General features: G+C 42.4%; 2 protein-coding genes across 2 annotated transcripts; both read left to right on the plus strand.

Moving 5' to 3' along the window:
- Positions 1-740: 740 nt before the first annotated feature.
- On the plus strand, positions 741-10239 carry LOC139659659 (protein NLRC3-like). Its single transcript, XM_071537919.1, has 10 exons — positions 741-849; positions 2995-3097; positions 3201-3320; positions 3425-3503; positions 3681-3900; positions 4273-6076; positions 6171-6344; positions 7487-7660; positions 7787-7833; positions 8605-10239. The coding sequence occupies exons 2-10, from the start codon at positions 3009-3011 to the stop codon at positions 9144-9146; spliced, it is 3249 nt and encodes a 1082-aa protein (XP_071394020.1). The 5' UTR covers positions 741-849; positions 2995-3008; the 3' UTR covers positions 9147-10239.
- Positions 10240-11321: 1082 nt separating this feature from the next.
- haus4 (HAUS augmin-like complex, subunit 4) lies at positions 11322-15436 on the plus strand. The gene is made up of 9 exons (XM_071538034.1): positions 11322-11518; positions 11928-12067; positions 12169-12300; positions 12421-12561; positions 13219-13315; positions 13435-13580; positions 13882-14012; positions 14674-14746; positions 14869-15436. Exons 1-9 carry the CDS (start codon positions 11452-11454, stop codon positions 15049-15051), a joined length of 1110 nt encoding a protein of 369 aa, XP_071394135.1. The 5' UTR covers positions 11322-11451; the 3' UTR covers positions 15052-15436.
- Positions 15437-15454: the final 18 nt, after the last annotated feature.

Consider the following 15454-nt stretch of genomic DNA (forward strand, 5'->3'; position numbering starts at 1 on the left):
CAATACAGCTGGTGTTTTTGTTGTTGTTGTAGGTGTAAATGTTCTGCAGCTCTTCTTAAACTACGCATCAGGACCCAGAATGGGCCGTGGGCCTGTCTGGGTCCTGACATGATGAAAGAACATTTTTTGATGGATTCCAGTGTAGACTCAATTGACTCAATTTGGGTCCCAGGTGGAACAAGTTTAAAAAAGAAAACTTTCTCTAGACTTCAACCTAAAGCCACAGGGGTTGATATAAGACTCCTATTACAAACTGGGAGAGACAGTGTCAGTAACCGCCATCACCACAGGGTGGCATGAGAGAACCAGTGTGAGTTCCCACCATCAGATAACATTCACACCAGAAGCATGGACCTCCAGTGCTGGCCAAACACTGTTTTTTTTATATGGCTTAAAGATAGAACAGCTACTGATGAAGTAGGAAGAGAAAGAGACAGATTAAGAGGATGTAGGGATTATGAGCAATACTTAACTTGTTTTTGTTAGTGAAATTTACATCTTATCAAATTACCTCAACTCCATGCATTATCTGGCTGTACAGGGCTACTCTTTAGTTTACTGTAGATGATGCTGTATCCCATCTAGTAGACACATGAAAAACGACACCACTTGATCTATGAATTCTATGCCACAGACTTGGTTTTTGGCTACAGGTTAGACAGGTTCGATGTCATTCTGATGGCTCTAGACTTTGATACTGAAGTTATGAGGATGTGACAACACCCTTAGATCAGGTGTTTACAGACAGCCAGGACTGAAGAAGGAGAATAAAGAGCGCCTGTCAATGTTTCCTATACAGATGAAGGTATAGAATGTCTCTCTGAGTTGATTTGGTTGGGAGTTTACAAGGTAAGGATCCTACCAGGGAATATTATATATGTTTGATGACTAGACTATGTAGAATTGCTTTGTTTTTTATAACAGCATGGTATGACTGTAGTATACTTGTACTGCATGTGATGATGGCGACAAAGTCTTTCAAAGCATCTGTTGGTTGCTTGAAGATGTAAATATTAATTAAAGTTCATTGTGCCATAACATTTGTGTGGGCTTAGGGGTCAAAATGAACATTGTGTAAAACGTTTTACATGCACAGTTTTAGTGTTGCTAGATGGAGTCTGGTAAACTCCAGGTACACCGGGTAAGGTGGTTGATTCTTATGTCACCTCATTCCGTTGGTGAGATATGCGGAAAGTCTCAGAACTGGTCTGACAGCTTGGATAAGTTTGACTGAAATACATTTTAACACATTTTATCCACTGAGCATGCAAAAACACCACCACTTCCCCAATACTAAGATACACTCCATTTCACACAACCCCCTTTCACACAGTCCGTGTCTCACTTGTCTCTAGGGCTTAAAAATCCTTCTTTCTTGTCAGTCTGTTTGATGGAAAGCAAACTTGGATGGAAAGAGTAACTGTCCAACCCTAGAATCAAGATATCCTCTGATGGGACCCTTACTAAACATCGAACAAAAAGTTCAGAAATTTGTGTTTGGTAGATTATTTCTCTGTTGTAACAATGCTTCTTGGCAATACATTTTATACCGTTGGAAAGCCTGTTTATTTCCCTTTTAAATGGTGCCTCATTTGTAAGGAACATGCATTTGTGGGATGAGCAGCACAGCTGAGTATGTGGGTTGCGCTCATGTAAAATTTGCCAAATCTTCTCTGCCAATGCCAAACAGCTTATTCTGCTGTTGCTATTGACTCTTGTTTGGTGTTGTTTGGTGGATTGGATGATTGAAGTCTATCAGTAACAAGGAAGAAACAAGACATATTGGCAATTTTACAATTTATTCATTTAACAAACAGTCAGGAGCCTCAGTAGCGTGTGGAAGAACCATACACAGCCACAACAGCCTGGCACCTCCTCCTCATGCTGGTCACCAGCCTGGTCACACACTGCTGTGGGATGGCATTCCACTCCTCAACCAGGATTTGTCGCAAGTCAGCCGACATGGTTGTGTCGGTCACTCTAGCACGAACAGCACGCCCAAGCTGATCCCATAAGTGTTCAATTGGGTTGAGGTCAGGACTGTTGGCAGGCCATTCCATTCTCTCTACTCCCAAATTCTGGAGGTAGTCTCTGATAAACCCCACTCTGTGGGGGCGAGCGTTGTCATCTTGGAGGATGGAGTTCGGTCCCAGACTGTGGAGATATGGGATCGCCACTGGTTGCAGAATCTCATCTCGATATCACTCTGCATTGAGATTGCCTCCAATGATGACAAGCCCCGTTTTTCCAGTGATGGAGATGCCGCCCCCACCATCACCCTGCCTCCACCAAAAGGTGTTACTCTATCGGTGCAGCAATCATCATAGCGTTCTCCCCGTCTTCTCCACACTTTGACCCTACGATCCAACTTCCGTAGGCAGAATCTGGACTCATCGCTGAACATAACGTTCCTCCACATGTTCAGGTTCCAGTGCAGGTGTTGCCGACACCAGCGCAAATGGGCCTGACGGTGAAGGGCAGTCATGGCAGGCCTCCTGGCAGCCCTATGAGCCCGGAGATTGGCTGCGTGCGGTCTGTTCCGGATTGTCTGGGCCGAGAGCCATGTGCCATATCGTCCTGCAAACCTTGATTGCAAATCTGTAGAAGACAGCCTACGGTTCCTAAGTGCTGAAAGGGTGAGGAACCGGTCTTTTTGGGGTGTCGTCTTCTGATTGTCAGCACCTGGGGGTACCGGAAGCTCAAAACAAGAGTCAATAGCAACAGCAGAATAAGCTGTTTGGCATTGGCAGAGAAGATTTGGCAAATTTTTCATGAGGGCAACCCACATACTCAGCTGTGCTGCTCATCCCACAAATGCATGTTCCTTACAAATGGGGCACCATTTAAAAGGGAAATAAACAGGCTTTCCAACGGTATAAAATGTATTGCCAAGAAGCATTGTTACAACAGAGAAATAATCTACCAAACACAAATTTCCGAACTTTTTGTTCAATGTTTATAATGAATCATGTTGGGGGGTGTCTTTCTATGAAGGTCTATGCTCTGCTATGAATCTGTCTGCGGAGAGAGAGGAGGGGGTCCCGACCTCTAAAACCACCCCGTCTGGGGAACATGACAGCCAGACCAAAGCTGAGAGGTGAGATGAGGATCTATAACTGACTGCTTTCTGTCTCAAGAGCTCAACAATGACACATTAGTCCACCATTAACCAGATTAAAAGGTCTGTCTTTGTTGTGTAGAAGCCCAGTCCAGCCGCAGAGACCAGAATCTGCTGTACCCAGCTGTGTGTCCATGAAGAGTGACAGATCTATGCTTCATCCCACTGATTTCAAAGATGAACACCACTCTACTGAGCAAATGTCAGAATTTATCCATTATGACAGGGCACAGTCAGCTTTATCTACCTGTGAGTGTGTGTGTGTGTTGATATCTGCAGATATAATATGTCATGTTTTCACCACAGGGACCACCAGGAGAAGTCAGAGGTTCCCAGTGGTCCCTCTGCCCAGGAGCATCAAACAGACCTGGACTCCATATTTATGGTGCGCAAATGTACAATAATACATTTTACTTCAGCTACAAATGAAATGAAAATGATGAAAACAAATTAAATCTGGTCATAATAGTGTTACGGCCAATGGGCTTTCAGTCTTTCTTTCAATGAGAGATGGTTTCGATGTTTAGCCTGAAAGTTAACTTCATGTATTATTCTATTCCAGTTGCTTGAGGAGAACGTTCTGACTTTTGTGAAGAATGAGCTGAAAAGGTTCCAGAGGGTTCTGAGTCCAGATTACTCAGATAGGCAGACGGTGGATGAAGAGGTGGTGGATGGTGAGGAGAAAGAGCAGAGGAGGAGCAGCAGAGAGGCAGTTCTGAAGATCACACTGCACTTCCTGAGGAGCATGAAGCAGGATGAGCTGGCTGACTCTCTGCTGAGCAGTAAGAGGCTTTTTTTTAAAAACAGGTTTAACAAGAGTTAATGGTGGGAAAATATATGTTGTTAAACTCTGCTGTACACACAGTCATTTCTCAAAAGAGAGCTATATGCATTTCCTAGTTGGATGGTAAATGTGCACAACCTCCACGGAGAATTTGGTAAAACTATTGATTGGTTAATGTGAAATGCTGAAAATGGTACTCATCAATGAATGACTCCACTACAGTGGCATTATACATTGGACTGCATATACTGTCTAGGCTTTATTCTCCACCCAATGACCATGGAGTTGGGAAATGTACACATTTACCAGGAAATGTTTATATTTACTGTGACATCCACTCATTGATGCTATCTGTTGTATGTTAATTCAGAAACTCTTGCTGCCACATACCAGTGGGAACTCAAATCTAACCTGAAAGAGAAGTTTCAGTGTTTGTTTGAGGGGATTGCTAAACCAGGAAACCCAACACTTCTGAATCAGATCTACACAGAGCTCTACATCACAGAGGGAGAGAGTGGAGAGGTCAATAATGAACATGAGGTCAGACAGATTGAAGCAGCATCCAGGAAACCAGCAAGACCAGAAACACCAATCAAATGTGAAGACATCTTTAAAGACTTACCTGGAAGAGATAAACCAATCAGAACAATGATGACAAAGGGAGTGGCTGGCATTGGGAAAACAGTCTTAACACAGAAGTTCACTCTGGACTGGGCTGAAGACAAAGCCAACCACAATATACAGTTCACATTTCCATTCACTTTCCGAGAGCTGAATTTGCTGAAAGGAAAAAAGTACAGCTTGGTGGAACTTCTACAACACTTCTTTATTGAAACCAAAGCAGCAGGAATCTGCAGCTATGACAAGTTCCATGTTGTCTTCATCTTTGACGGTCTTGACGAGTGTCGACTTCCTCTAGACTTCCAGAACAACGAGATCTGGACTGATATCACGGAGCCAACCTCAGTGGACGTGCTGCTGACAAACCTCATCAAGGGGAAACTGCTTCCCTCTGCTCGCCTCTGGATAACCACACGCCCTGCCGCAGCCAATCAGATCCCTCCTGGGTATGTTGACATGGTGACAGAGGTGAGAGGCTTCACTGACCCACAGAAGGAGGAGTACTTCAGGAAGAGATTCAGACATGAGAAGCTGGCCAGTAGAATCATCTCCCATGTCAAGACGTCACGAAGCCTCCACATCATGTGCCACATCCCAGTCTTTTGTTGGCTCACTGCTGCAGTTCTGGAGCATGTGTTGAGAACAGATGAGAGAGGAGACCTGCCCAAGACCCTGACTGAGATGTACATCCACTTCCTGGTGGTTCAGTCCATACAGAGGAATGTCAAGTATCATGGAAGAGCTGAGACAGATCCACTCTGGAATACAGAGAGCAAGGAGATCATTACATCTCTAGGAAAACTGGCTTTCGACCAACTGGAGAAAGGCAACCTGATCTTCTATGAAGCAGATCTGGCACAGTGTGGCATTGATATCAGAGCAGCCTCAGTGTACTCAGGAGTGTTCACACAGATCTTTAAAGAGGAACATGGGCTGTACCAGGACAAGGTCTTCTGCTTTGTCCATCTGAGCATTCAGGAGTTTCTGGCTGCTGTTTATGTCTTTCTGTCATTCTTCAACTCTGGTGTCAATCTACTGAGAGAAAAACAGTTAACCTCCTCACCATCCATGCTGTTAAGAAAGAAATCTAACATCAAACACCTCCACCAGAGTGCTGTGAACAAGGCCTTACAGAGTCCAAATGGACACCTGGACTTGTTCCTTCGCTTCCTCCTGGGCCTCTCACTGGAGACCAATCAGACTCTCCTACGAGGCCTGCTGAAACAGACCGGAAGTAGCTCACAGACCAATGAGAAAACAGTCAGGTTCCTCAAGACGAAGATCAGGGAGAATCCCTCTGCAAAGAGAAGCATCAATCTGTTCCACTGTCTGAATGAGCTGAATGACCATTCTCTAGTGGAGGAGATCCAACAGTACCTGAGATCAGGAAGTCTCTCCACAGACGAACTCTCCCCTGCTCAGTGGTTGGCTCTGGTCTTCATGCTACTGTCATCAGAAAAAGAGCTGGACGTCTTTGACCTGAGGAAATACTCTGCTTCAGACGAGGGTCTTCTGAGGCTGATGCCAGTGGTCAAGGCCTCGAATGTAGCTCTGTAGGTGGATACATTCAATATATTAAACATGCTCTTTTTACATGTGAGAAAATAGAAACATTGTTGTTTGTCTTTATCACAAATGCCTCTTCAGGCTGAGTGGCTGTAACCTGTCAGAGAGAAGCTGTGAAGCGCTGGCCTCAGTTCTCAGCTCCAACTCTTCTAATCTAAGAGAGCTGGACCTGAGTAACAATGACCTGCAGGATTCAGGGGTGATGCTGCTCTCAGCTGGACTGGGGAGTCCACACTGCAGACTGGAGACTCTCAGGTCAGTATACCTCAAATACCTTAAATCCTGATGTAGGTTAATAGATTGCTAGGCTGTGCAGGATTTTCTCCGCTTATATGATTTTCAAACCGGTTGTGGTAACAATCTTTGGCACCACTTTCAGCCCCATGAAGTGCTTTCCATCTGCTGTTGATACCTAAAATACCAAAAAGGAGTTTTGAGTTTCTACAGAAAATTGGTTTGAGAACTCTCAAACTGGACCAAATGAAAGTATCAGCAGTAGTAGTAGTAAGTTCAAGTTCAAGTTCAAGTTCAAGTTTGTTTATTTATATAGCCCTTTATCACACGCATGTCTCAATGGACTGTACAGAGAATGAGCATGAGCATAGGTCTAACTGATCAACAATCAGCCATAGAACAGAAATGATATAGGACAGACATCAGGAAGAGCAAGACACACAAAAACAGATTATAGCAAGACAGATTATAGCCTAACCTATCTGACACCACCAGCCTTAGGACCTCCATGCATACAAGGAAAAACTCCCATGAAAAAACCTTGTTAGGAAAAAAATGGAAGAAACCTTGGGCAGGCCTGAGTCACAGCGGGATCCCCCACTAGGATGGCTGAGTGTGCAATAGGTGCTGGGAAAATAGTGACAAGAACATGGGCAATGACAATGGCAAGAGTAAAACAGAGGAGTAAAACAGAGGAGTAAAACATGGCGCTACTAATACCCACAGGATCAAGGGCAGAACTCGCGATTCACAGCCAGGTAGAAACTGCACCGGGGTCTGAGAAGGAGGAAAGACAGGCAGACAGCCACACACACACACACACACACACACACCAGTAGTAGTAGTAGCAATTGTAGTAGTAGTGGTGGTAATCGTAGTAGTAGCAGTAGTAATGGTAGGGGTGGTAGTAGTTGTAATAGTAATAGGACCAAATGAGACCACACAGCAGATCATCAGGGCAACTGTTTAGAATAGCAACAGTTTTGCTAGCATTAGATCAACATCAGTGTTGGAGACGATACATTCTGTGTGTGTGTGTGTGTGTGTGCGCGCGTGTGGGTGGGTGTGTGTATGTGTATGTGTGTATGTGTGTGTGTGTGTGTGAGTGTGTGTGTGTGTGTCTATGTGTGTGTGTGTGTGCGTGTGTGTGTGTGTATGTGCAGGCTGTCAGGCTGTCTGGTCACAGAGGAAGGCTGTGTGTCTCTGGCCTCAGCTCTGAGCTCCAACCCGTCCCATCTGAGAGAGCTGGACCTGAGCTACAATCATCCAGGAGACTCAGGAGTGAAGCTGCTCTCTGCTGGACTGCAGGATCCACACTGGAGACTGGATACTCTCAGGTATGGGTTGGCTTGCTGCTAGTCCATCACAATGTCACTTGGGAACGATAGTGTGATGTAAAAACCATTGTTATTAAATGATCAAATTCAATGTTAGCCCTGACTTTGTTTATCCCCCACTCCCAGTGTGGACCATGGTGGAGTGCGGAGGTTGAACTTGGGCTGGAGAAAGTGTAAGTGTGTACTATTGTTTATGCATGAAAACAAGGCAACACACAATCAGAGATTTAAATGGAAAGCAGCAGTGTTGTATTCAGACTCCCAGTTTTGATGACTCACCTTGAACTTGAATATTGATGACTTGGACCTGGACTCAGACTTGCGCACTGAGGACTTGAACTTGGGAAACGATCACATTAGACTTTTAAAATGTGATGTTCAATGTATAACATGTGAGCAGTAGAATATTTTGTAATTAATTCAGTGATTCTGTACATAGTACACACACTGTTAAAATACAATAGCTTTGATGTTACAATTTTGACATTTTTTGGAATTCTTTGAAAGACAAAACTATTTCAGAAGCTTTCTATATGTCAAAGACTTGAAATGACTGAAATCCATGACTTAAAGACTTACCATTATAACCAATAAACTAACTTTTAATGTGACAGATGTGAATTTGTATGTTCTTTTTAATATGTTCTAGCATGGATTACATGAACTCAAACTGGTTACTCAGACTCAGTCTCAATGTCCTAGGACTTGACTTGGACACAACCTTAGTTATGACGTGAACAGTGAGGATTTGGGGCTTGATGTGGACTGGAGGTTTGGTGACTCAACTACAACACTGCCCAGCAGTATGTCACATCTGCTTATTCAAGCCATTCTGTGAATGAAGATGATGGCTGACATAATGTGTCATTGTGAAACTGTCAAGCTGTCACATGTTTATTAGATCAAAAACCTGCTGCTGCATTGTGTCTTGCTCTCCTCATCAGATGCATGTGAACTCACTCTGGACCCAAACACAGCAAACAGAAACCTCTCTCTGTCTGAAGGCAACAGAAAGGCAGCAATGATGAGAGAGGAGAAGTCGTATCCTGATCACCCAGAGAGATTTGACTCCTGGTTCCAGCTGTTGTGTAGAGAGGGACTGTCCGGCCGCTGTTACTGGGAGGTACAGAGGAAAGGAAGGGTCCATATTGGAGTGACGTACAGAAGAATCAGAAGGAGAGGAAGGGGTGTTGACTCCTGGCTTGGTGGGAATAACAAGTCCTGGAGTCTGAGCTACTCTGAAGATATTTACTGTGCCTGGCACGATAATGTACAAACAACCATAGGTATCCGTCCCGCCTCTGACTCTGACAGAGTTGGAGTGTATCTGGACTGGCCTGCTGGCATGCTGTCCTTCTACAGCGTCTCCTCTGACACGCTGATCCACCTCCACACCTTCCACTCCACATTCACTAAACCCCTCTTCCCTGGGTTTGGGTTGGACTGGGTTGGCTCCTCTGTGTCGCTGTGTCAGATGGAGGCATAGAGTCGCCTCCCTGGTCCTGGAAGAACACTTACCCCCTAAGAAGCCACAACTCCTTTTCCCTCCAGGGAAATTAAGTGGAGTAGCCTAACTGACCAAAAGCAGCCCAAATAACACATTTTTAGAATTTTTGTTTTTTACCCCCCAACCTAAAGATATACGCAAACATGATGCATGTATCACATTGGGCCTTAATGACATACATAAAAACACTCATTATGAAATATGTGCTACAATGATGGATTTTTGTATTAAAAACTCAACAAGAATAAATTCTGTCCAAACTTTATTTGAAAGGTAACAGTGCTAAATAACTACATTTCATGAGTTAACATCTTTGAAGATAACAAATTCATACAAATTACATGTAAAATGTAGAAAAATGTGTTTTCCTTACTTTGCTATTAGCATTGACACAGCAGAATAGAAACCACCTTTATATACAGGCTTTGCATGCATAATATGTAAATACAATGCTAAATTAATGTATATCGAAGAATATTGAATGAAAATAGATAATTTATTCATCTACGACGTGTATTAATGTATATAACAGTTATAAGCTGTTGTTACAATGACATAAAGGCCCAATGTGACACATGGCATGGAATCACATGGAACTGATACTAAGCCAATATTTTAAAAATATGATTGAAAACTGACTATTTTACTTCCAACACATCTTATGAACATAACTAGTTGATTAAATTAATAAAACTTACCTTTTTGATTGAAATATTTACACTTTGTGAGAAGCAGAAACCATGTGGCCGTCAGTTCATCCATTTTGTGTGGATGATTCTGTGTTTTTGCATAACATAACCAATACAGGCTGATAAACATGGACTGTTAGGGCTGTGGTTGAATGTTCTGAATGTGTGTGTGTGATGTACACACACACACACACACACACACACACGTCCATGCACACGAACTTGATCAACATGTTTTTTACAGTAATAGTGATGTAACACTGATTGTACTATTAATTTGCAAATCCATCTTAACCTTATGTATCCTGTGTTTTTTTTTTTTTTTACATGATACAAATAAAGATGTGTATTATATTCTGTTTTGTATACAAATACTCTTCCGTTTCAGAAATTAAGCTCCCGTGGGCAGGAGTACAAAGCTGCTCAGTGTGTGTGTGTGTGTGTGTGTGTGTGTGTGTGTGTTTGGTGGTCATACTACAATGGCGTTTCGAATGACATGGGGATTAGTAGATAATTATATTATTTTCATTTTCCTTTAAGCCCACCAGTTAATAGGTGCCAAAGTATATATTTGTCATTTTCATTCTGCAAATATTTAGATATATACATGTTTTATATGTTAATGGAAAACAGCCACATAAAGAGTTTCATGAAGAGAAATGCAGCTTCCACCTCTTTCTGGTCACATGACGTTGTCAACCATACATGCTGACCATACCATTTATGAAGAGGAGTTGTTTGAATGTATGCATGTGCATGTTAAACAACATTTTTAAAACAAATTGCCTGTTTGGGACTGCTTAAAAAAGCACATGAATTCAAATATAAGAGTTTTTATATTGAACAGAATAAGGCAGAGACATCTCTTTTGGTGTCAGTGGATATCCTTGCCATTTTTTTCATACAGTGACCTTGTTTCTGAATAAAAGCTATGTTGATGAAACCTCCATTTGAATGATACTATTTTTTTTTTCATATGATATGTTCATATGATACATTTTTAACATTATGATATACAGTACAGTATGCATGAAGCCAGTTTGATTTGCTTCCATCCTCTTTAAGTCATCTGCTGACTCCCCCTGCTGGTGATCGATGGTAGCAGTATCAACAAGGAAAATCTCACCAACCTCAGACACAAACTGTGTGTGTGTGTGTGTGTGTGTGTGTGTGTGTGTGTGTGTGTGTGTGTGTGTGTGTGTGTGAGTGTGAGTGAGAGAGAGAGAGAGACCATGCCATACAATAGCAACATATCTGGTACAGACCTGAGCCTGGGTGTCAACAATGCTTTTGGGGTGTTTTATAATAAATAAACCAAACCTTCTGTTATTAACCTTCTGTTATTAACAGAAGATATCTCCAACAGTAGGCCATATATTGCTAGTTATTGAGCGTTGTTGTCATTTTGGTCACATGAATCAGTTAGCCAATAAGAACTCTCGCTGCAGAGGCGCGCGACTTGATTCAGGAAGTAATGTACAGAAAACGATTGCAGATTGTACTCGTGAAAAAGGTTGTTTTATCTCTTTCAGTTTTTAGAAGTTCGGCAGTAATCAACATCTGCCGAGTGAAAAAGTAACATAATTTAGCTGAAAATGTCTGTCGGCCCAGAATGTGGGAGTGCATCATCGCTTGGGAAAGGAGACAACTTGCATCAACAGGGTAAGTTAGGTTGACAACAAAGTTTAACACTAAGTTAGCTGGCTGGCTTATTTTACTATTGTAAAATGTAGGCGTGGTGGCTTAACGTTAAGATTCATACAACTGTTAGACTGTCTACAATATAACGTGTAAACAGAAATTAACGTTGCATCTGTCATTGTTCAAAATTGCTTATGTATACACGCAATACAAATCCATTATAAGTCGATGCTGTAACGTGCTAACTTGGCTACCTAGCTAGCTAGTTATAACTCTATTTTTTGTCTGTTGTCGTAATTTTTAGGTTAATCGTGAAACTAACTGAATTTACTGAGCTAAAATCGGAGTAGTGCTGTTTTGAATCTCCTAAAAATGTATTCTCTGTGCCGTTGAAAACAAGTTTGCCATTTTCTGCCGTCCTCCCACCCAGTTCTGGCCTCCTTCCCCCTGTGTGACCTGACAGAGGAAGACTTGACCCAGAACCCGCAGTTCTGTAAGCTGCTGGCCACCCTGTCGCAGCATGTGGACCACAGCGGACTCACTGTCCCTCTGAAAACACAGCTGGAGAAGGTCAGAACTCATCTCTTCCTACATATGTCTCTGGCACGCATGTGTAACTATGCAATTAGCTTTGAATAAGCGAAGGTAACAGTAGGGCTGCTTTTCCCCAGGCTGAGCAGCAGCTGCAGACCCAGAGACGTCGCTGGCTGCACTCAGAGAGCCTCCACAGTCTGCTGCAGGAGATGATCCAGGATCACTGTGTCAGGAAGCACCAAGCCACCGTCCCTCCCGACCAGAACATGGTACGCTTCACATACATCCTCAGCCTTACCCGTACTGACGCCATCAAAAGAGATGACAAGAATAATTTGACAGCAATACAACAATTCCTATCTCAGCGGCTTGTGGTTGTGTCTTTGTAGTTTTACGATACGATGGAGCAGTGCCTGCTGGTGGCTCAGTGTGTCAGACAGCTGGATCCCAGTGCCAACACCAGTCAAGACCAGCCCTCTGTACTAGGCCTGAACCCCCAACAGGTGATGGAGCTCATGCCCTTAGAGAAGGTGGGTCATAGAACAATACATTCACCTGCATACTTCAAGTGGTAATACCGGGAAGTTCTTGTTTTTATTTTTATTGTGGCATGAGATAAGTGATAAGATGTTGTGCCAAAATTTGTATAGTGTTTCCCTGGCTGTGTGTCATCAGTATGTGATGTTTTTTTTGCCACTGCACAAGGAAATTATTGTGGGAAATGATTATGTGCTTAATATAGGACAAGAAGGCTAATGTATAGCCTGACAACTTCCTTGTAGAATTAATGGATGCTTGAGATAATAAAATCACAAACAAGTGTGATTGCAGTTCATAATGGGGCAACTAGGTAGGCTACTGACATTATTTGTAATCTCTTGAAATGATTTTAAACATTGTTTTACCATTTGAAAAGCGGAAGAGGAAAACAGCCCACAGAATTTGAAATTATGTTATTTTCTTCCCTGGCATGAAAACAAGGTGAAGACACAGTGCCAATGGAAACACATTTTTTTAGGGGAAAGAAATTTGGCACATCACCGGGTGTTTAGACAACCAAATGAAATGTAAATGAATCACTACTGGTTCATATCAATCAGTGATGGAGAAAGAGTAGCAAAACAGATATTTATTTATATTAAAAGTGTTGTGGGTTATTACTTTAATGCTGTATTTATCTGTACCAGAATGTGCAAAGAATGAAACAGAGTCTACCAAGAGAGCTGGAAAAACATCTCAAGAAAAAGTGTTTCAGCCTTCTGTCCTACTATCAACCTGATTGGGGTAGGTAAACACTTGATTTATTTGTGGCTACTGATAAAGCCTACCATGTTTTGTTGTTTACTTTCAGAACATAATGCTGCATGGAAATGACCAGTATGTTTCTTTGAAATCCCTGCTAGAGAGTGAGAGCGAGGGTCTGAAGAACATCAAGTTGTCTCATCTGTCTGGCCAGCTGGACAACGAGAAGAAAAAAGCGGAGAGTCTGAAGGAGATTTGCCGGGAAAACAGCGTTCTCCTGCAAAGACAGACCCAGCTCTACCTCTCTGTAAGTGGTGTTTACGATCGTATTTAGTTATCTGAGGGTAACACAACACCTGTTTTTGGTGTTTTACCACGTAATGTATGCAATGATGAGCGTTCTGTCGTTTTTGTACCTTGTGAATGAGCTCAGTCACTGGAAAGTTGTCCAAAAACCGCTAAACAAAAATGCTTCCAAACCAAAAGCCTTAAAAATGTGTGTACAAGGCATAAATGCATTCTGGTTAGTTTCTCAAAATATTTGACATTCTATTCTTTTTTCTTTTTTATGTTATTCTTTCCAACTGGGTTGCTGTTCCCCTGTCCAGGAGCTGACTAAGTGTATCCAGCTTCTCCAGTCTCTCATCTTGGACCACAGGCTGAGGATCCAGACGGATTTGGACAGGAAGAAGTTGGACTACTTCGAAGGCAAATGCGAATTAGTCTTGCAGAAGATCAGGTAGGGACTTCTCAATGGTTCGCCCGCATGTATCAGTTATACATTTGACATTTTAGGCATTTAGCTGACACTCTTATCCAGAGAGACTTGCAAGGAGTGCAACAGTGGAATAGACTCAAATTCCTACATCAGGAAAATTACAAGAGATGACATAACACCACAGTAAATGAGTGCTCCCTTCCACACGGTTCATGCACAGGTTTGGAAATGTATGGAAAAATAATTTGGTAATTTTTGATAAGTTTGGAAATTGCACTAAAAGTTTGTTTGGGTATGGGAAAAATATTGTTGTAATGTCCAGATAACCATAAGGAAACACATTTTCTGTGGTTTTAGACCACTGTCAACGTATATATTCTCATATTGGTTACTGTGAAGAATCATCATTTATAGATTGATATGGCAGAGGTAGTAGGGGCAAGATGGGAAGATGGAAGTTGGTATAAATCATACTGAACACCAACCAAACTTGTTACATCAAATAAAAAGAAATTAAGGCCTGGACAAAGTATGGAATATTATAACTGAAACTGTATAGGAACCCTGCTGCCAATCCTTCAGTGATAAAACAAATGCTATGTAGGTTTGAATGTAAAGCAATATGCTTTCCATATAGACATTTCTAGTTCTCACATCTCTTCTTCTTCTTTCTTCCTCAAAGGACTGAGATGGTGGAGATTCAGCTGGACACATATACAGCCGACACAATATCTGCGCATAGAAAAATAAGGCAAGTGGCCTCTGAAGTTTGTCCTTTTCTGACTCATTGTTGCCAAGTAATTGCATGCAAGCATATTTGTATCTTCTAAACGTATCTGTAGCTTCACTCTTGTGTCGCCCCCTCCATCACAGGGAGAAGCTGGAGTCGGAGCTGAAGGCCTGTCGGTCGGAGAAGCAGTGTGTGGACTTGAAACTGGCCTCCTTTGAGATCCTGGGCAAGGAGTTTGAGGCCCTGGCCGAGGAATACTGCAGGCTACGGCGGGAGATTGACATGAAGAAGTGGGCTCTGAAGGAGTTCACCCAACACACGGACAAGTGAAGGCCAAAGCTGATGTGGGGACAAGAGAGCCAACCGCTCTCTTTCACACAAACACATGATGTATCTTGGACACTGGCTGCTTAGAGAACTGTGTGGATTTTTGACCTGCAGTAACTTTCCAATGTAGCTACTTAGAGGGCTAGCTGAAAGCTCCCATTAGTTCTGTTATTTAATTCACTTCTCAATAAATTTTGCTTTTGGGGACAAGTCAGACCCGTTTAGTGCATCACTATGGTAATGGACATTTCTCCTTCTACCAGTTCTTGTACAACAAAATAACCCAATGTAGAATAGTAGTCTTGAAACCCATTTAGAGTTCAAGTCCTGTGTAGTACCCATTGCTCCTTGGATAATACAGCTCTGGAAAAAATTAAGAGACCACTGCAAAATGATCAGTTTCTCT

This window comes from Centroberyx affinis, unplaced genomic scaffold (genome assembly GCF_046629955.1).
Source record: "Centroberyx affinis isolate AG114_WGS23_722 - 3 ecotype Tasmania unplaced genomic scaffold, CSIRO-AGI_Caff_v1 ptg000193l_1, whole genome shotgun sequence".
Lineage (NCBI taxonomy): Eukaryota > Metazoa > Chordata > Actinopteri > Beryciformes > Berycidae > Centroberyx > Centroberyx affinis.